The sequence below is a fragment of the Electrona antarctica genome, assembly GCF_951216825.1.
Source record: "Electrona antarctica genome assembly, chromosome: 11".
NCBI lineage: Eukaryota > Metazoa > Chordata > Actinopteri > Myctophiformes > Myctophidae > Electrona > Electrona antarctica.
Window position 1 is genome coordinate 49,279,928 of NC_136792.1, and position 21,571 is coordinate 49,301,498.

Consider the following 21,571-nt stretch of genomic DNA (forward strand, 5'->3'; position numbering starts at 1 on the left):
TTAAAAATAGTAAAAAGAAAAAAAAGAACAAAAAAGGCAAATACGTTTAGAGACAATTGGGGGCTCCATTTTCGTCACCGCTAAACCCCTTATCCCTAAACTTCTTTGCCTTTTTTTTCTTCCTATTTTGCAAAACATTTTTGAATAGTTAAAATGGCCAATGTGTCAATGTAGATTGGCTAGCTGAACTATTCAAAAATGTTTTTCAAAATAGTAAAAAAGGCAAAGAAGTTTAGCCCATTTTGGGCTGGAACTCCTTTTGGTGTTTTAACTAAGCATTATGTTATGCTTTAGTTATTGAAAAATAGCAGATCTACAAGCTCATAGCGCGCCACCGAGTGGCGTGCTATGAACTTGTAGGTCTGCTATTTTTTGAAAAATCATAAAAATGCGGCACAAATCTTTGAATATATATTCTTTCAGAGCGAACGTTTTTTTTTATTTCTACGTCAGACCTAAATGGGTTAGGGATAAGGTGACGGAAATGGAGCCCAAGGGGTAAGGGAAGGTGCAAACTGTACCCCATGCACGGTCAGATTTACAGACCCACAACAAGGATCCATTTTGGTTCCTGACTTTAAACCAGTGGTTCTCAATTGAAGTGGGGTCGCTGGCACAAAACGCTTTCAGATCTACAGCTAAATGAAAAAGGTTTGAGAATATGGGTCGAAGCCACCCGGTGGTTGAATAGCCACTCCACATATTAAAATAAACCTGTGGGTGTGGCTGAGAATATGGGGGTGTGTCTGTGGGTGTGTCTAACAGAGGTACCTCTGGGGACCCATAGAGACCATTTTGAGATTGAGGAACAAAGATATGGGACCCCACTGTATAGTACTGCTCTAAATCATCTTGCTGGGGACCCCCTGGAACCGCCTTGAGTGTCCCAGGTTGAGACACAGTGCATCATAAGTGTACAGCAGTTTTACCCTATGTAATGGTAGAATTTCATTCATGTTTATTTATTTATTTTTATTTTTTTATCTTGTGGAAGGAACACGTTATTCCAACCAGTTCCTTTCCCCCTCCATCAGCTGCCCCCGGCTGGCCAGGGGGAGACAGTATATGCCCAGTATCACCCACTTTGAGAACCACTGCATTATGGTGCAGCGATTAACCTCCCCCCCACCTTAACCACCCCCACGCAGCCCCCTTTATTTTCCACTTCGTCACCTCCCCGCCCATCCATCCGTCTGTCTGTGCGTCTGTCCGTCCCGTGCTGGCTGGCGGGTGGAGGGGGTCACTTGAGCAGGGAGATGTCGTCGGCGAAGTCGCCGTGCGGGCGCAGGCAGCGGGCGCAGCGCCACTGGCACACCATGAGGCAGAGGGGCAGCATGAAGAGGGCGCAGATGCCCGCCATGATGTAGGCGATGGTCATCAGCGTGGACTCGTCCGTCTGCGGCACGTTGTAGCCGCAGTCCTCCAGGTCGATGCCGCCGTGGAACGGACCCTCCACTGACGCCGTGCGGAACTCATCGTGCACTGGACAGAGACAGAGGTTTGTTAGACCCTGAGGATTCTACAAATGTCTTCTAAATCCTGACAGTTTTCTGAAAAACCTATGTTTCTATGTCAGTGGATCTCAAACTATTTCATGTCAAGGACCCCCAGAATTTTCTGTATTTGTATCTGTATTTTATCTGCCGCGGACCCCCATCTGAAAATAGCAGACCTACAAGCTTGTAGATCTGCTATTTTTCAATAGCTAAAGTATAATTAACATAATGCTTAAAACACCAAAATGGGTTCCCGCCCAGAATGGGTTAAGGTGCGTTCAGACCTGAGTAGTTAGAGCGGCGCGATTACATACAAAGTCAATGCAAAGACGAGAAGTTGTGTGAACAGGCACAACGCGAACGAAGCGGACAGCCGCCTGGTATCTTCGCCCCGGCTGGAAAAAGCGTGACAGGTGCTGACGCCCCTCCCCCTCACCGTGACAGGGCCTGACGCCCCTCCCCCCTCACCGTGACAGGTGCTGACGGCGAAGCCGATGCGTCTCCGCTGTCGGTCGAACACCACGTAGAAGCCCTCCATGATGACGGCTCCCATGACGGTTCCGGTGCTCGACTGAGACACGGCGAACTTGTAGCAGTCCTCCTGGGCCGACGCTACGTCCTCTACTGGACGCAGGTACTGCTGCATGGGGGGGGCACAGAGGTTTAGAATTTAGTCCTACACTCACAAAAAACATGCAGAATCCTGGTCTCTATAGGCCTACTGCCTCCCCCCTGGCCAGCCTGATGGAGGGGGAAAGGAACTGGTTGGAATATTGTGTTCCTTCCACACGCTACGTCCAACCGGGAGAAACTCCTCCCTGTCAGGTGATATATAAGAAGCGGCTTTAGAACTTAGTCCTACCCTCACAAAAAACATCCTGGTCTCTAAACTGCCTCCGCCTGGCCAGCCGGGGTACCTGATGGAGGGGAAAGGAACTGGTTGGAATAACGTGCTCCTTCCACGCGCTACGTCCAACTTCTTTTCACCTTTTTCAGGTGAAAAGAAGCGGCTTTGGACTCCTCATGCAGTGAAGGAAGCATGAGGGCAGCCCGTTGCTCTCCCCAGGTTGGCAGAGGGAGTGTAGCGCTCAGGATTACGTTCGATAATTGACCCTGGGTGAAAAAATGGGGTTACCAGATAGTGGGATAACAATTTTGAGAGAGAAAAGAACTTGGCCTCTATGACACCGGTTCCTGAAACAGTAGGCCGGGACCAATTTGTGGGTCACGGACACATTTGTATGGCCCGTTCCCATAGGGGGCGGTAGGTGCCGGGTGCCAGCTAAATGTGCAACATGAGCAGAGAAGAAGAGCTCTTGTTGTTCTGTCTGAAACCGGACGTACTCATACCCCCTGGTCTACTGAGGCTCACAGAGGCGTACTAGCGATACGATCATTGTTTTGTTTAGAGGGGGCTCTAATTAACGTTCTATTAGGCTTCAATCATGGTATTTCATCCCATCATGAGCCATATTGTCACTAAAGACGGCGTGCGCGCGGGGATTTTGGCTGTTCCTTACATGGACGCTATAGGTGGCTAGCGAAGAAGCTAAAATAAGGTAAATAATATTTTTTTAAACTTTTTCTTTTTAATTTATCAAATCTCGGGATCTCGTCCCCGGCTACCTGTGCATTATTAACTTAACCTCGGGATCTCGGGCATGGCTTCCAAAGAGTTAATTACTATTATTTCAAAACATAAATAAATACATAAAATAAAATCAATGTGGCATGAAATCAAAAACAAATTCAGAAAGAGTTTATTTGTCAGGCTGAGCCTGATGACATAAAAGTCTAATATCCCCTAATCGGTCATGTGTGTTATATTTCAACAGCAGGTTACTCTACTGTACTTCAAAAGGTCAAACTAAGACGATATGGTGTCTTGAGGAACCTGCTCATCCACAGGGCGCTGTGGCTTAGTTGGTTAAAGCGCCTTTCTAGTAAACAGGAGATCCTGGGTTCAAATCCCAGCAGTGTCTTTTGAGTGGAACAGATTAAGCAGCTTTTCCAATTATATTATTATATAATATTATTGGATATCTCTGAATGGGAATATATCAAGCAGTGTTCATTTTGATAATAAAAGTCTAATATCCCCTAATCGAGTACATAGTTCCTGCAGGGTAAATGGAGTAGATAGTTCCTGGGTAAATGGAGTAGATAGTTCCTGGGTAAATGGAGTAGATAGTTCCTGGGTAAATGGAGTAGATAGTTCCTGGGTAAATGGAGTAGATAGTTCCTGGGTAAATGGAGTAGATAGTTCCTGGGTAAATGGAGTAGATAGTTCCTGGGTAAATGGAATAGATAGTTCCTGGGTAAATGGAGGAGATAGTTCCTGCAAGATAATGGAGTAGATAGTTCCTGGGTAAATGGAATAGATAGTTCCTGGGTAAATGGAGGAGATAGTTCCTGCAAGATAATGGAGTAGATAGTTCCTGGGTAAATGGAGTATAGATAGTTCCTGGGTAAATGGAGGAGATAGTTCCTGGGTAAATGGAGGAGATAGTTCCTGGGTAAATGGAGTAGATAGTTCCTGGGTAAATGGAGGAGATAGTTCCTGGGTAAATGGAGTAGATAGTTCCTGGGTAAATGGAGGAGATAGTTCCTGGGTAAATGGAGGAGATAGTTCCTGGGTAAATGGAGTAGATAGTTCCTGGGTAAATGGAGTAGATAGTTCCTGGGTAAATGGAGGAGATAGTTCCTGGGTAAATGGAGGAGATATAGTTCCTGGGTAAATGGAGGAGATAGTTCCTGGGTAAATGGAGGAGATAGTTCCTGGGTAAATGGAGGAGATAGTTCCTGGGTAAATGGAGTAGATAGTTCCTGGGTAAATGGAGGAGATAGTTCCTGCAAGATAATGGAGTAGATAGTTCCTGCAAGATAATGGAGTAGATAGTTCCTGGGTAAATGGAGGAGATAGTTCCTGGGTAAATGGAGTACATAGTTCCTGGGTAAATGGAGGAGATAGTTCCTGGGTAAATGGAGTAGATAGTTCCTGGGTAAATGGAGTATAGATAGTTCCTGGGTAAATGGAGGAGATAGTTCCTGGGTAAATGGAGTAGATAGTTCCTGGGTAAATGGAGTAGATAGTTCCTGGGTAAATGGAGTAGATAGTTCCTGGGTAAATGGAATAGATAGTTCCTGGGTAAATGGAGTAGATAGTTCCTGGGTAAATGGAGGAGATAGTTCCTGGGTAAATGGAGGAGATAGTTCCTGGGTAAATGGAGGAGATAGTTCCTGGGTAAATGGAGTAGATAGTTCCTGGGTAAATGGAGGAGATAGTTCCTGGGTAAATGGAGTATAGATAGTTCCTGGGTAAATGGAGTAGATAGTTCCTGGGTAAATGGAGTAGATAGTTCCTGGGTAAATGGAGTAGATAGTTCCTGGGTAAATGGAGTAGATAGTTCCTGGGTAAATGGAGGAGATAGTTCCTGGGTAAATGGAGTAGATAGTTCCTGGGTAAATGGAGGAGATAGTTCCTGCAAGATAATGGAGTAGATAGTTCCTGGGTAAATGGAATAGATAGTTCCTGGGTAAATGGAATAGATAGTTCCTGGGTAAATGGAGGAGACAGTTCCTGGGTAAATGGAGTAGATCGTTCCTGGGTAAATGGAATAGATAGTTCCTGGGTAAATGGAGGAGATAGTTCCTGGGTACATGGAGTAGATAGTTCCTGGGTAAATGGAGTAGATAGTTCCTGGGTAAATGGAGGAGATAGTTCCTGGGTAAATGGAGTAGATAGTTCCTGGGTAAATGGAGGAGATAGTTCCTGGGTAAATGGAGGAGATAGTTCCTGGGTAAATGGAGGAGATAGTTCCTGGGTAAATGGAGGAGATAGTTCCTGGGTAAATGGAGTAGATAGTTCCTGGGTAAATGGAGTAGATAGTTCCTGGGTAAATGGAGGAGATAGTTCCTGGGTAAATGGAGGAGATAGTTCCTGGGTTAATGGAGGAGATAGTTCCTGGGTAAATGGAGGAGATAGTTCCTGGGTAAATGGAGTAGATAGTTCCTGGGTAAATGGAGGAGATAGTTCCTGCAAGATAATGGAGTAGATAGTTCCTGCAAGATAATGGAGTAGATAGTTCCTGGGTAAATGGAGGAGATAGTTCCTGGGTAAATGGAGTAGATAGTTCCTGGGTAAATGGAGGAGATAGTTCCTGGGTAAATGGAGTAGATAGTTCCTGGGTAAATGGAGTATAGATAGTTCCTGGGTAAATGGAGTAGATAGTTCCTGGGTAAATGGAGTAGATAGTTCCTGGGTAAATGGAGTAGATAGTTCCTGGGTAAATGGAATAGATAGTTCCTGGGTAAATGGAGTAGATAGTTCCTGGGTAAATGGAGGAGATAGTTCCTGGGTAAATGGAGGAGATAGTTCCTGGGTAAATGGAGGAGATAGTTCCTGGGTAAATGGAGTAGATAGTTCCTGGGTAAATGGAGGAGATAGTTCCTGGGTAAATGGAGTATAGATAGTTCCTGGGTAAATGGAGTAGATAGTTCCTGGGTAAATGGAGTAGATAGTTCCTGGGTAAATGGAGTAGATAGTTCCTGGGTAAATGGAGGAGATAGTTCCTGGGTAAATGGAGGAGATAGTTCCTGGGTAAATGGAGTAGATAGTTCCTGGGTAAATGGAGGAGATAGTTCCTGCAAGATAATGGAGTAGATAGTTCCTGGGTAAATGGAATAGATAGTTCCTGGGTAAATGGAGGAGACAGTTCCTGGGTAAATGGAGTAGATCGTTCCTATGGGTTACCTGGGGCAGGATGGAGATCCTGAAGGACTGGTTGCGGTTCTCGCTCATCAGGTAGAGGGAGATGACGGGGAAGATGTGCCAGGGCGTGGTGCCAGCCTGCCAGCATACCAGCTGCTCCCCGAGCCAGAAGCCCGAGGGAAACTGCTCCGTCTGAGAGGACCGCACGCACGCACGCACGCACGCACGCACGCACGCACGCACGCACGCACGCACTCACGCACACACACACACACACACACACACACACACACACACACACACACACACACACACACACACACACACACACACACACACACACACACACACCAAGGGAGACAGAGGACATCAGACCAGAGGGAGAGAGAGAGAGAAAACTTCTTTACACCTGTAATGTAGCCTAATGTGTCAATAAAGTTGATTCTAATTCTGTATGTGCAAATGTACCCCATTCTTCTTTTCCTTTTGGCTTTTCCCTTCAGGGGTCGCCACAGCGAATCATCTGCCTCCATCTTAACCCTGTCCTCTGCCTCCTCTTCTCTCACACCAACTAACTTCATGTCCTCTTTCACTACATCCATAAAGCTTCTCTTTGGTCTTCCTCTAGGCCTCCTGTCTGGAAGTTCCAACCTCAACATCCTTCTACTGATATACTCACTATCCCTCCTCTGTAGGCCTACGTGTCCAAACCATCAGTCTGGCCTCTCTGGCTTTATCTCCAAAATGTAATGCAGCAACAAAACCCATGAGCTATTCTGGGAAGACGATGGCCAGAAGTCGGAGTGGTTATTTAATCATGACGTATTTAAGACGGCACAGTCTGTTTCTAGAGCCTGGAGTACAACACAAGAACATGCAGTTCTAGGTCCATGTCCTTTCTCCTGTTGCAGGCCCAATGGTGTATTTAATCAAATTGTATGTTGCATAATTATAATTGTGTAATAATCTACCATGTATGAAGCTTGGGCGTTCTTAGTTTGTTATTTAATTTGATTGATTGTTTTATGTAAAAAATGAAAAAGTGGACAAAATCAAATTGACGGTCCGTGGGCTCAAACGCAACATAAACGTAGATCATGTGTGTTATATTTCAACAGCAGTTTACTCTACTGTACTTCAAAAGGTCAAACTAAGTGATATGCTGCCTTGAGGAACCTGCTCATCCACAGGCGCTGTGGCTTAGTTGGTTAAAGCGCCTGTCTAGTAAACAGGAGATCCTGGGTTCAAATCCCAGCAGTGCCTTTTGAGTGCAACAGATTAAGCAGCTTTTTGGATAACTCATTTTGGATAAAAAAATAAAACAGTTTTTCTCCTCTGGTGAAAAGCTGGAGGCTGCACGATGGCAGCCCCTCAGTCAATCTGGTCACATACTGTATGGGCTAGGCTTCCTTGGAAGCATGACACTTAAATTAACCGTTTGACCGCTACCATTATTCAATCCCTCCGCCGTGTCCTGCCAGGGTTTTACCGCGCGTGACTTTGAAGAGCCAAATATCCGTAATCGCATTTTACTATGAAACCATTCCGTGTGTGTTGACGAAGCTGGTGCTTGTTCTCTCGGTCGGTGGTGGAAAAAGTGGACCGTGAGTATCACAGCGCCTGCTACAGGCCGTTGAAAACGCTTGTCTGGGACAAAGCGACCCCTGCAATGTCGCTTCTGGAGATAAAGCCGTCTGAAAACAGAGCAGGCAATGTAAGTGGATGCGCGCGCATCTTCAAAATGGCCGCGGCCATTGGCTCAGAAGCATAACAGAGCTAATGAACGGTAGCTTTTAATACGATCGTATTAAAACATGCATTAAATAATACATCGCTGTTAAAACGGCTTTTCCGGGTGTGGCACCGTACGATATTCTACGTGTCTATGTTCCTGGCAGGCCTCGTGTTAAGAAAAAAAACAATCAATCAATCAATCATGTACAGTCAGTGACAAACAACACCAGCCAAAGGGGACAAAAAAAATAGTATTATTATTATGATCCAATGACTTGAAACCTCTACTCAGTAGAGGTTTCAAGTCATTGGATCATAATAATACAGTAGAGTCTACTGTATGGAGCTTGCTTCATTTAGTACGGCGAAGAGAGACAGACTCACCGACGAGGCGGCCTCGATGGCCTTGACGGCAGCCTGGAACACTTTCCTGGGCAGACGCAGGTTGGTGGTCCCGCTGTCAACGATGCTCTTATCATAGTTATACTGTACGAAATAACACACGAGTATTGATTACTGTTATCACTGTCCATTGTACTGTACGAAATAACAGGTATGGTATTTTTGATTTTATCAGTGAGCCCAGTGTCTCTGATCTCATCGACACTGGGCTCACTTCCTTCCTGGACTACATGTTGTCTCAGTAAGACAGCCCTCCCCCTATCCACAAGGAGGAGCAGTGCACCAAAGCATTATGGGAATTGTAGTCCAGGAAGGAAGTGAGCACAGTGTCGATGACCTCAGAGTCATTGAGGAGGTTCCAGGTGGTCCCTGCAGCTAAATAATGGAGAGTTGGTAACCAAATGGACCCTTAATAGATCTTTAACTCTTGAGAGCGTAAAATGAAACAAACGACCCGTCGGGTCCATTTGGTTTCATTGTATGCTCTCAAGGGGTTAAATTATTGTTAAACATCATGCGCATCAGATTTACAAGAGGTCTACACAATTAGAGAATGTAGAAGAATTGTTATTTTGATCAACGTTTGCCTGTTATCTCTCCTAATGGTACCAACATCAATACAGCATAGAATTGTCGACAAAATCTTTGTTTTGGGTCTGAGAGGCTAAATGTCATCAAATTGACGGTCCGTGGGCTCAAACGCAACATAAACGTAGATCATGTGTGTTATATTTCAACAGCAGTTTACTCTACTGTACTTCAAAAGGTCAAACTAAGTGATATGGTGTCTTGAGGAACCTACTCATCCACAGGCGCTGTGGCTTAGTTGGTTAAAGCGCCTGTCTAGTAAACAGGAGATCCTGGGTTCAAATCCCAGCAGTGTCTTTTGAGTGGAACAGATTAAGCAGCTTTTCCAATTATATTATTATATAATATTATTGGATATCTCTGAATTGGAATATATCAAGCAGTGTTCATTTTGATGACTAAGACTAAAAGACAAAGGTTTTTGATATTTAGTCGACTAAGACTAGACTAAACTAAACAATTTCATATGACTAAATAGGACTAAAGCTAAATGAAATACATGGGTGTTACTGTTATCACTGTCCACAATAGAGCGTCGCAGTCCCGCCCCCTTTTTAATGGCCCGGAAGATAATTTCCCATTTGTTTTTTCCCATGGACGTTTCAGAAAGTATTTATTTGAATTCCATGCTAGAAGGCTTTTTTACCTTTTTTACCTTTCTTTGTCGTTACGTCCCCACCAAAGAGGTCCAGGTGTTTTTTTGTGCAAAAACTCCTTATTGGCTATTTCCCCTACTATAAGCACTCAATGAATTGCATTGAATTGAATGGGAATTGAATGGGGCTATGGGGTGTTGTGCTAATTCGCTTATATATACAAAAAAATTATAATTTTGAGCGATGGAAATAAGCGAATTACGTAGCACAACACCCCATAGCCCCATTCAATTCCCATTCAATGCAATGCAATTCATTGAGGGCTTATGGTAGGGGAAATAGCCAATAAGGAGCTTTTGCACAAAATAACACCTGGACCTCTTTGGTGGGGACGTAATGACTACAAAGAAAGGTAAGAAAGCCTTCTAGCATGGAATTCTCCTTTAAGTCTCGGACAAAGCCAAATCGGCTCCTGACAAATCATGGAAATAAACACAATTCTTGGGGCCTAATTAGAAAGCTTTGTCCGAGGTTTACAGGTCTTTAAATGAATACTGTCTGAAACGTCTATGGGAAAAATGAATGCATGTGGAAATTATCTTCCGGGTCATGAAAGTGGGTGGATGGAGAGTTGGAGACACAACAACAATACATACGATTTATAGTTACACGTTAGGCATTTAGCAGACGCTCTTGTCCAGAGCCAAATGCAAGTGTTTATTGAACTGTAGTCAATAAACAACGAGGTAAACAATCACATAGAGTGTGGAGAGTGCCACCCATTTTGGGCGGGAACCCCTTTTGGTGTTAGCATTATGTTATGCTTTAGCTATTGAAAAATAGCATATCTACAAAGCTCATAGCGTGCCACCGAGTGGCGCGCTACGAGCTTGTAGGTCTGCTATTTTTGAAAAATCGAAGAAAGACTGACATAGAAACATAGCTTTTTCAGAAAACTGTTAGGATGTAGAAGACATTTTTTTAGAATCTGATCTCAGGTCAAAATGGGTTAAATAAACTATAGGATACCAGGGAAACAATAAGCGTTGTGAGCTTGTAGATCTGCAATTTTCGACACGCGACCACCCCGCTGTGCGGTGAATATAACTGGAGCTTAACGGACTGGGCAGCTGTTCTCACATTATTGCTTTTATAGCGCAAATACAGTATATCGTCAATCAGCGATTATGGGGCAGATGAAGGCCGATAGGCTAAACGTCATCAAATTGACGGTCCGTGGGCTCAAACGCAACATAATCGTAGATCACGTGTGTTATATTTCAACAGCAGTTTACTCTACTGTACTTCAAAAGGTCAAACTAAAGTGATATGGTGTCTTGAGGAACCTGCTCATCCATAGGGCGCTGTGGCTTAGTTGGTTAAAGCGCCTGTCTAGTAAACAGGAGATCCTGGGTTCAAATCCCAGCAGTGTCTTTTGAGTGGAACAGATTAAGCAGCTTTTCCAATTATATTATTATGTAATATTATTGGATATTATTATTATGTAATATTATTACGAACGAAGTGAGCACTAACTATAGAAGCTGGCCAAAACTGTCTGTCTGTCTGTGTGTCTGTCTGTCTGTCTGTGTCACGCTGTAACACCACCCGCCCGCCACCAGAGGGCAACTGAAATTGGAACGATACAGAGGTCTGTGTGTGTGTGTTTGTGTGTGTGTGTGTGTGTGTGTGTGTGTGTGTGTGTGTGTGTGTCAGACTGCCACAACAGCTTTGTTCGCTTCCCGCGTTTACGCGTCTTACTTGTGACTAAGACTAAAAGACAAAGGTTTTTGATATTTAGTCGACTAAGACTAGACTAAACTAAACAATTTCAGATGACTAAATAGGACTAAAACTAAATTAAACACATGGGTGTTATACTGTTATAGAGCACCGAAGTCTGATGTCACTTTCAGTAGAGGGCGCCAGTCCACAGGTTCATGTATTTTTGTATTTGCATTGAAATCCCCATAGAGGGATTTTAGGTCGCTTCATATAAGAACTGTATTTGAAAAATGAACCGATCATCCCGGCCTTTCTGTCAGGGGGGTGGCTGTGTGTCGTTAATGATGTCCATTAATATTTGATACAGCATAGACAATCACATAGAGTGTGGAGAGCTGTGCGCTGAATATAACTCGAGCTTAATGGACTGGGCAGCTCTTCTCACATTATTGCTCTTATAGCGCAAATACAGTATATCGTCAATCAGCGATTTTGGGGCAGATGATGGCCGATAGGAAAACATTGTCCTATCGCCCAAGCTTACAGTAGTAAACAATGAACCTAGCATCTGTCTTTAGAAACAACATGCTATCTAAATAACTGTCTCTTGTACATTATGAAAGTATAGGATAACCGGGTAAACAACGAACATAGCATCTAGATGTTATATAAACAAGACGCGCGAACGCGGGAAGCGAACGCAGCTCGTAAATTGCAAAAACAACAATTAGAATAAATTACGTAATTTTTTAAGGTTTTTTTTAAGTTCTCTTTTTTTGTGTTTTTTAAGATTTTTTTTAAGTTAAGTTTGTTTTTAAGTTAAGTTTTTTTTAAGTTTTTCCTTTTAAAGTTTTTCCTTTTTAAGTTTTTTTTTTAAGTTAAGTTTTTTTTTAAGTTAAGTTTTTTTTAAGTTAAGTTTTGTGTGTGTGTGTGTGTGCGTGCGTGTGTGTGTGCGTGCGTGCATGTGTGTGTCTGTGTTTTTGTGTGTGATACAGCTGCGCCCTCTGGTGGTGGGCGGGTGGTGTTACAGCGTGACACACAGACACACAGACATGATCTGCTGGGTCTCATAGTAAATGCTCACTGCGTTCGCAATAACATTATGTACTTAAAGTGGTCAAGAAAAACAAAGAAGTCAAAGAATAAAACATGAATGGAGAGAAATAGGAAAGAAAGATAAAACACAGAGGGGAAAAAGAATGATAATATAAACTAGAGGGCGTGCTACCTCTTTGCAGTCCATGTTGAGGTCCTGTCCGTTGACCTCGATGCGCACAATGATGACCTCATAGTACCACTCCCTGCGGATGGGCGTGTACCACAGCTCCCCCACGTAGAGTGACTCGTCCACTCCTCCAATGATCTGAGAGCACAGCAGGGAGGAGGCGTGATAATGATTAGCCTACACCGAATGACGGACTCCGCCCGTTTACTGGACTTTTGTTCTCACAATAAAAGTTATTGATAAATTATTTGCAAAAAAAAATAACAAATAAACTAAGTTGGTTAAATTTTCATTATCCAGTCATCACCAGGAGTCCAAACAACAGATCTTTTCAAAACCCCGGACCCCACTTAACCCATTTTGACCTGAGATCAGATTCTAAAAATGTCTGTTTGAAAATGACAGTTTTCTGAAAAAGCTATGTTTCTATGTCAGTCGTTCTTCGATTTTTCAAAAATAGCAGACCTACAAGCTCGTAGCGCGGCACTCGGTGCCGTGCAATGAGCTTGTAGATCTTGTAGATCTGCCAAAATGGGTTAACGGGCTCTCAAAGTAAGGGTTCATTTGGAACCCTTGGGCGGTTCCTGGTCCCAACCTTAGAACCAGTGCAAGGAAGTGAATCTTTTCCTCTCTAATCTGAACCCCCTGACCATAATGAGTAAAGGGTTCTTTTCTTATCATCTCCCCTTTTCTTCAGAGTGTGGTGCCATCCTCTCACCATGCTGCCCCCCACCGTGGCGCTTCCCAGTGTATCGTTCTGGCTGAAGCCGGCGCCACACAGCTGCAGGGAGAACAGGTTGGGCACGGGCGTCTGGCGCACCAGAGAGTCAAAGAACGGCTCCAAGTTCTCATCAGGCTGCCGAGGAGAGAGAGACAGAGAGAGAGAGAGGGGGAGAGAAGGAGACAGCTTTTAAGTTTTAATTAACACATACCGACACATTGATACAGTATAGCTACAGAGACAGGTTTTAATTAACCTGGGGTTATTTAATCCATTAAATCATAGCGCCCGGTGCATAGTAGCGGAGCACTTTTACCGACGGACCAGATGTTAATCGTAGCCAAAACACTCTAGAGCCGATCGACAGCAATAGGAGGTATGATTAAATCACACAGTGAGTATACTGACTCACCGATGCAGACAGTCAGAGAAACAGACAGACAGGAGAATTATTGAATTAATACCTGTCAATCAATGTGTTTGTTGATTGACGATCGTCTTTTCTTTCACCCGGGGGAAAACAAATTGTAAGCACGATCGTCGGTTCTTTCGTTATAATATGGGCCGTTGAATAAAGCTTGTTTTGACCAAAAAACGAAATCTGGAAACAAAAAAGACTTCCGGTTAATTTCCGGTTGTATCCGTCTCCTAGCGACCAAGCATCATTCATACGTTGGCGAAGAACGCCCTCTAGCGTAATCACTGAAAACATCAGATAGCGGATTCTAATGAAAATCAACCGATAATCACCAGTAGGTTACTTATCAAGACGACCTCATCGACCTACTGCATGTATACTGGGAGCCTACTGGCTGTGATTAGGAAACACGGAGACGTCCGACTAACTCTAACCCTAAGCATAACTTCAGTCTTAACCAGCCACGTAAGTCCCCTAACCTCATATCAGTCTTAACCGGCCACGTAAGTCCCCTAACCTAATATCAGTTTTAACCGGCCACGTAAGTCCCCTAACCTCATATCAGTTTTAACTGGCCACGTAAGTCCCCTAACCTCATATCAGTCTTAACCGGCCACGTAAGTCCCCTAACCTAATATCAGTTTTAACCGGCCACGTAAGTCCCCTAACCTAATATCAGTCTTAACCGGCCACGTAAGTCCCCTAACCTAATATCAGTTTTAACTGGCCACGTAAGTCCCCTAACCTCATATCAGTTTTAACCGGCCACGTAAGTCCCCTAACCTCATATGAGTTTTAACTGGCCACGTAAGTCCCCTAACCTAATATCAGTTTTAACTGGCCACGTAAGTCCCCTAACCTCATATCAGTCTTAACCGGCCACGTAAGTCCCCTAACCTAATATCAGTTTTAACCGGCCACGTAAGTCCCCTAACCTAATATCAGTTTTAACTGGCCACGTAAGTCCCCTAACCTCATATCAGTTTTAACTGGCCACGTAAGTCCCCTAACCTAATATCAGTTTTAACTGGCCACGTAAGTCCCCTAACCTAATATCAGTTTTAACTGGCCACGTAAGTCCACTAACCTAATATCAGTTTTAAGCGGCCACGTAAGTCCCCTAACCTAATATTAGCCAGTAGGCTTTGTATGTCTTTAAAGGTTCTGAAGAATTGAAAATGGAGGACCCAAGGAAACAAGTCTGGTTTTATCCTCGTAGCAGTTTATGTATTGACCTGCATACTTTCCTTGAACTGTACTACTACTACTACTGTATTCTACAAACTGTTTACAACATTTTCAATCAATCAATCAATCAATCAATCAATCAATCAATCAATCAATCCGTCGCCCTGTAACCAACCCGTGCTATCTCAGCGTAGGCCAGGCCCAGGATGCCCTCCCAGTTGGAGCCGTTGATGAAGAAGCGGTCGGACTGGGTGATGGCGGCCACGTTGGCACGCAGGGTGGCGTTGGGGCCCCGTGGCACCGCCACCACGTCGGTGCCCAACTCGCCCTCCCAGCGTCCCTGCGTGTACGGCACGTACACGCTCCTGCCCAGGTCCCGGTACGAGTTGGATCTGTAGGGAGGAGAGGAACAGGTTTTATTTAAATCACTCCACACGAGTTGGACCTGTATAGGGAGGAGAGGGGAGAGAGAGTAACAATTTTTGAGTGGTGCAGCCACTCCAAGGAACAGTAATGTCTGTCTGTCTGTCTGTCTGTCTGTCTGTCTGTCTGTCTGTCTGTCTGTCTGTCTGTCTGTCTGTCTGTCTGTCTGTCTGTCTGTCTGTCTGCCTGCCTGTCTGTCTGTCTGTCCCTATGTCTGTTTAGAGTACCAACATGTGACAAAGTGGCGCTGTTGAGCTTCACACTGTGCACAGGAGCTGAGTTTTTAGCAGACAGTACAAGTACAGTACAGTACAGTACAGTACAGTACAGTACAGTACAGTACAGTACAGTACAGTTCAGTAGAGGGACCCCCTGGGGACCCCCACACGGTTAACTCTGTCAATTCTCGACCGTTTCGGACACGGGGCGGGTCGCCGGAACCAGGCCGGCCCCAGTACAGCACCACTCAGTTCAAACGGGTCTGATTTGATGTAAATCAGTGGTTTACAGTATGCTCCTGCCCAGGTCTCTGTACGAGCTAGATCTATAAGGAGGAGGAGAGGCTTTATACTGTATATTCCAAATCAGAGATATCCCTATATAATAATATTATTGGAAAAGCTGCTTAATCTGTTCCACTCAAAAGGCACTGCTGGGATTTGAACCCAGGATCTCCTGTTTACTAGACAGGCGCTTTAACGAACTAAGCCACAGCGCCTGTGGATGAGCAGGTTCCTCAAGACACAATATCACTTAGTTTGACCTTTTGAGTACAGTAGAGTAAACTGCTGTTGAAATATAACACACATTATCTACTACGTTTATGTTGCGTTTGAGCCCACGGACCATCAATTTGATGACATTTAGCCTCTCAGACCCAAAACAAAGATTTTGTCCACAATTCCATGCTGTATTGATGTTCTTCTACATTCTCTAATTGTGTAGACTTCTTGTAAATCTGATATGATGTTTAACAATAATTTAACCCTTGAGAGCATAAAATGAAACCAAATGGACCCGACGGGTCCAAGGAAAGTGTTCTAAATCTTCTAAACTCCATTAACATATATTTTTTTTGAAAAAAGGGTGAAGTTTCCCTTAAGGCAGTGGTTTACAATCAGTGCCTCCTCAAGGACCTTGAGGAGGTTCAAGGTGGTCCCTGCAGCTAAATGATGGAGAGTTGGTAACCAAATGGACCCTTATATCTAGCGTAAAATGGTTTCATTTTATGCTCTCAAGGGGTTAAATTATTGTTAAACATCATGCGCATCAGATTCTACACAATTAGAGAATGTAGAAGAATTGTTATTTTGATCAACGTTTGCCTGTTATCTCTCCTAATGGTACCAACATCAATACAGCATGGAATTGTGGACAAAATCTTATCCAATGATAAAATATTATAAATATTATATATTTTTGGGTCTGAGAGGCTAAATGTCATCAAATTGATCGTCCGTGGGCTCAAACGCAACATAAACGTAGATCATGTGTGTTATATTTCAGCAGTTTACTCTACTGTACTTCCAAAGGTCAAACTAAGTGATATGGTGTCTTAGGGAACCTGCTCATCCACAGGCACTGTGGCTTAGTTGGTAAAGCGCCTGTCTAGTAAACAGGAGATCCTGGGTTCAAATCCCAGCAGTGCCTTTTGAGTGGAACAGATTAAGCAGCTTTTCCAATAATATTATTATAGGGATATCTCTGAATTGGAATATACAGTATAAAGCAGTGTTCGTTTTGATGACTAAAAGACAAAGTTTTTGATATTTAGTCGACTAAGACTATCTGTTTCTTTCAATCGCCTGTATCTCCTATTCCTTGTCCCAGATGGCATTTTGGTCAAAACAACGTTTCTTTGACGGCACAGAGCCGGCGATGTGGAGCACTCCAGTGCCCCGGTTTGGATTCATATTGTAAACAAGGCCTCCCCAGGCTCCGTTCAGCGTCCTAGGTTAATACTACTTCCGGTAGCCTGGCTTTTCAAAATAAGAGCTTGACTGGAAAAAATGCTGGCGTGAATTAGATCCTAATTTTTCAATAAATGCTAGCCCTGTAAGGGTTAACATATATTTGTTTGTAACAAGGGTGAAGTTTCCCTTTAAGGCAGGGGTTCTCAACGTTTTTGGCTGGGGACCCCCGGAAATGCTTTGGCGATGTCTCGCGACCCCCGCCCTGCCCCCCCTTCCCCACCCCCAATACAAACTGACTGCAAAAATAACCGTGATAATAGAGAAAATATATCATAGTTAGTTAGTTAGTTGTCTGTCTGTCTGTCTGTCTGTCTGTCTGTCTGTCCCTATGTCTGTTTAGAGTACCAACAGGTGACAAAGTGGCGCTGTTGAGCTTCACACTGTGCACAGGGGCTGAGTTTTTAGCAGACAGTACAAGTACAGTACAGTACAGTTCAGTAGAGTGACCCCCTGGGGACCCCCACACGGTTAACTCTGTCAATTCTCGACCGCTGGGCGTGTTCCTGGGGGTCAGGATGTTCCAGGGACCCCACCCCGGGGACCCCCACACGATAACTCTGTCATTTCTCGACCGTTTCGGACACGGGGCGGGTCACCGGAACCGGGCCGGCCCCAGTACAGCACCACTCAGTTCAAACGGGTCTGATTTGATGTAAATCAGTGGTTTACAGTACGCTCCTGCTCAGGTCTCTGTATGAGCTAGATCTATAAGGAGGAGGAGAGGCTTTATACTGTATATTCCAAATCAGAGATATCCCTATATAATAATATTATTGGAAAAGCTGCTTAATCTGTTCCACTTAAAAGGCACTGCTGGGATTTGAACCCAGGATCTCCTGTTTACTAGACAGGCGCTTTAACCAACTAAGCCACAGCACCCTGTGGATGAGCAGGTTCCTCAAGACACCATATCACTTAGTTTGACCTTTTGAAGTACAGTAGAGTAAACTGCTGTTGAAATATAACACACATTATCTACTACGTTTATGTTGCGTTTGAGCCCACGGACCATCAATTTGATGACATTTAGCCTCTCAGACCCAAAACAAAGATTTTGTCCACAATTCCATGCTGTATTGATGTTCTTCTACATTCTCTAATTGTGTAGACTTCTTGTAAATCTGATATGATGTTTAACAATAATTTAACCCTTGAGAGCATAAAATGAAACCAAATGGACCCGACGGGTCCAAGGAAAGTGTTCTAAATCTTCTAAACTCCATTAACATATATTTTTTTGTAAAAAGGGTGAAGTTTCCCTTAAGGCAGTGGTTTACAATCAGTGCCTCCTCAAGGACCTTGAGGAGGTTCAAGGTGGTCCCTGCAGCTAAATGATGGAGAGTTGGTAACCAAATGGACCCTTATATCTACTTTAACTCTTGAGAGTGTAAAATTAAACAAACGACCCGTCGGGTCCATTTGGTTTCATTTTATGCTCTTAAGGGGTTAAATTATTGTTAAACATCATGCGCATCAGATTCTACACAATTAGAGAATGTAGAAGAATTGTTATTTTGATCAACGTTTGCCTGTTATCTCTCCTAATGGTACCAACATCAATACAGCATGGAATTGTGGACAAAATCTTATCCAATGATAAAATATTATAAATATTATATATTTTTGGGTCTGAGAGGCTAAATGTCATCAAATTGATGGTCCGTGGGCTCAAACGCAACATAAACGTAGATCATGTGTGTTATATTTCAACAGCAGTTTACTCTACTGTACTTCAAAAGGTCAAACTAAGTGATATGGCGTCTTAGGGAACCTGCTCATCCACAGGCGCTGTGGCTTAGTTGGTTAAAGCGCCTGTCTAGTAAACAGGAGATCCTGGGTTCAAATCCCAGCAGTGCCTTTTGAGTGGAACAGATTAAGCAGCTTTTCCAATAATATTATTATATAGGGATATCTCTGAATTGGAATATACAGTATAAAGCAGTGTTCGTTTTGATGACTAAAAGACAAAGTTTTTGATATTTAGTCGACTAAGACTATCTGTTTCTTTCAATCGCCTGTATCTCCTATTCCTTGTCCCAGATGGCATTTTGGTCAAAACAACGTTTCTTTGACGGCACAGAGCCGACGATGTGGAGCACTCCAGTGCCCCGGTTTGGATTCATATTGTAAACAAGGCCTCCCCAGGCTCCGTTCAGCGTCCTAGGTTAATACTACTTCCGGTAGACTGAAAATGTGGCTTTTCAAAATAAGAGCTCGACTGGAAAAAATGCTGGCGTATATTAGATCCTAATTTTTCAATAAATGCTAGCGCTGTAAGGGTTAACATATATCTTTTCGTAAAAAGGGTGAAGTTTCCCTTTAAGGCAGGGGTTCTCAACGTTTTTGGCTGGGGACCCCCGGAAATGCTTTGGCGATGTCTCGCGACCCCCGCCCTGCCCCCCTTGGCTCTTCAGTGTTGTCAGCCAAGCTGTCGCACTGCAGCACGTCTACATAGCTGGTATATTTTTGGGTCTGAGAGGCTAAATGTCATCAAATTGACGGTCCATGGGCTCAAACGCAACATAAACGTAGATCATGTGTGTTATATTTCAACAGCAGTTTACTCTACTGTACTTCAAAAGGTCAAACTAAGTGATATGGCGTCTTAGGGAACCTGCTCATCCACAGGCGCTGTGGCTTAGTTGGTTAAAGCGCCTGTCTAGTAAACAGGAGATCCTGGGTTCAAATCCCAGCAGTGCCTTTTGAGTGCAACAGATTAAGCAGCTTTTCCAATAATATTATTAGGGATATCTCTGAATTTGAATATACAGTATAAAGCAGTGTTCGTTTTGATGACTAAAAGACACAAAGGTTTTTGATATTTAAATGAGAAAAAGAGGTTGCGCATCAGCAATGGTTTTCAGTGGAGTGCCAGACCCAAATCCAGTATACATCAAAACACAGGAATTAAAAAAAATCCCAAAAGCTAGCACATCCAAAAATTAAACAAGCGGTGGACAAAGTACTCACATTTCCATTTCTTTATTGGCACACACCAAAAAGGAACGCTTACGCGTTTCGGCTATGCAGCCTTCATCAGAGGATTCACATCAAGTGAATTCAAGTCAATTTATACAAAAGGGTCAGAGTTCACCTACAGCTGAAATCTCAAGTCAATCAACAGGGTCCAATCACAAACTGAACAAGCATTTTGAGGCATAGTATATATCTCAGTTACACATCCAGGCATTATAGCCAATCTTAACCCAGAAAGCATTTTAAGCTATAGTCATCATTCAGTCCATTGGGTGTCATAGTATTCCACTGCATTTCTCTTTGGGCTAGTCTCTTTAGAATATCACCCCCTCTGCTGGGCATCTCGATTCTCTCAATCCCACAGAATTTTAATGAAGAAGGTGAACCATGGTTTTCAGCATAATGTTTTGCAATGGGATAATCCATATTTCCTGTACGGATTGCAGTTTTGTGTTCTGATATTCTCTGTTTGAGGGGTCGTTTAGTTTGCCCTACGTATGCCAGACCACAAGGACATAGTAACATGTAAATCACATGTGTCGATTTGTTTTTGATATTTAGTCGACTAAGACTAGACTAAAGGTGGCCTTACACTAGCCGATTTTTCTCAATCTGAAATCTGATAGCACCACACACTACAGGATAATCAGAGCGGGGCAGAGCAAATATCAAACATTCTTGATGTTGATCGGGCCGATCCCGATCGTGCTTTGAGCGGTCGGGCACCCCCCGAGCGTAAAAAATGCCCGATTATCGGCTAGTGTAAGGCCACCTTAAGACTAAACTATTTCAGATGACTAAATAGGACTAAAACTAAATGGTGTGTTATACAAAAGACTAAGACTTAAGGTGGTTGCACACTGGACACGCTTTTCAGAAAAAACGATGGAGAAATGCCGCTAAATATCCGAAAAATGCGCTCTGTGTGCAGGGACCTTAACACTTGTCTTGCATCTACCGGTATTCACGTTGAGTGGTGATAAGAGTTGTGTGCGTGCGTGGTGCGTGCATGCGTGCGTGCGTGCGTGTGTGTGTGTGGGGACTACTCACAGGGAACGGTGGTAGTAGCGCCTCAGGAATGGATGAGCTGCAGCGCCCACAGCGAAGTTACTGCTTCCTGTGTCTACCAGGATGTTGAGCTGATGGAGAGAGACAGAGATAAGGTTATAGTTACTAAAACTAATATCCACTAGATTGACTAGAATGTTGAGCTGATGGAGAGATAGAGGGAAACATGGTTATTGTTATTGGTTATTGCAGCAGGAAACCGGTGGATTGTGCAGTCCGGGTAGGGAATGAGGCATTACCCCAGGTGAAGGAGTTCAAGTATGTGAGGGGAGGACGGAGAAGGAGATCAGCCGGAGAATCGGAGCGGCAGGGGCGGTATTGGAGTCG

At 43.8% G+C, this 21,571-nt stretch overlaps 1 protein-coding gene across 1 annotated transcript in view; it reads right to left on the minus strand.

Moving 5' to 3' along the window:
* Positions 1-1,240: 1,240 nt before the first annotated feature.
* Positions 1,241-21,571, minus strand: part of bace1 (beta-secretase 1) — a gene marked incomplete at both ends in the record, with an annotated part of 48,012 nt that continues 27,681 nt past the window's right edge. The window contains 8 exon segments of the mRNA XM_079513892.1: positions 1,241-1,482; positions 1,965-2,136; positions 6,250-6,399; positions 8,326-8,427; positions 12,481-12,615; positions 13,196-13,333; positions 14,980-15,196; positions 21,227-21,315. Of these exon segments, the coding sequence (XP_079370018.1) occupies positions 1,241-1,482; positions 1,965-2,136; positions 6,250-6,399; positions 8,326-8,427; positions 12,481-12,615; positions 13,196-13,333; positions 14,980-15,196; positions 21,227-21,315 (1,245 nt within the window).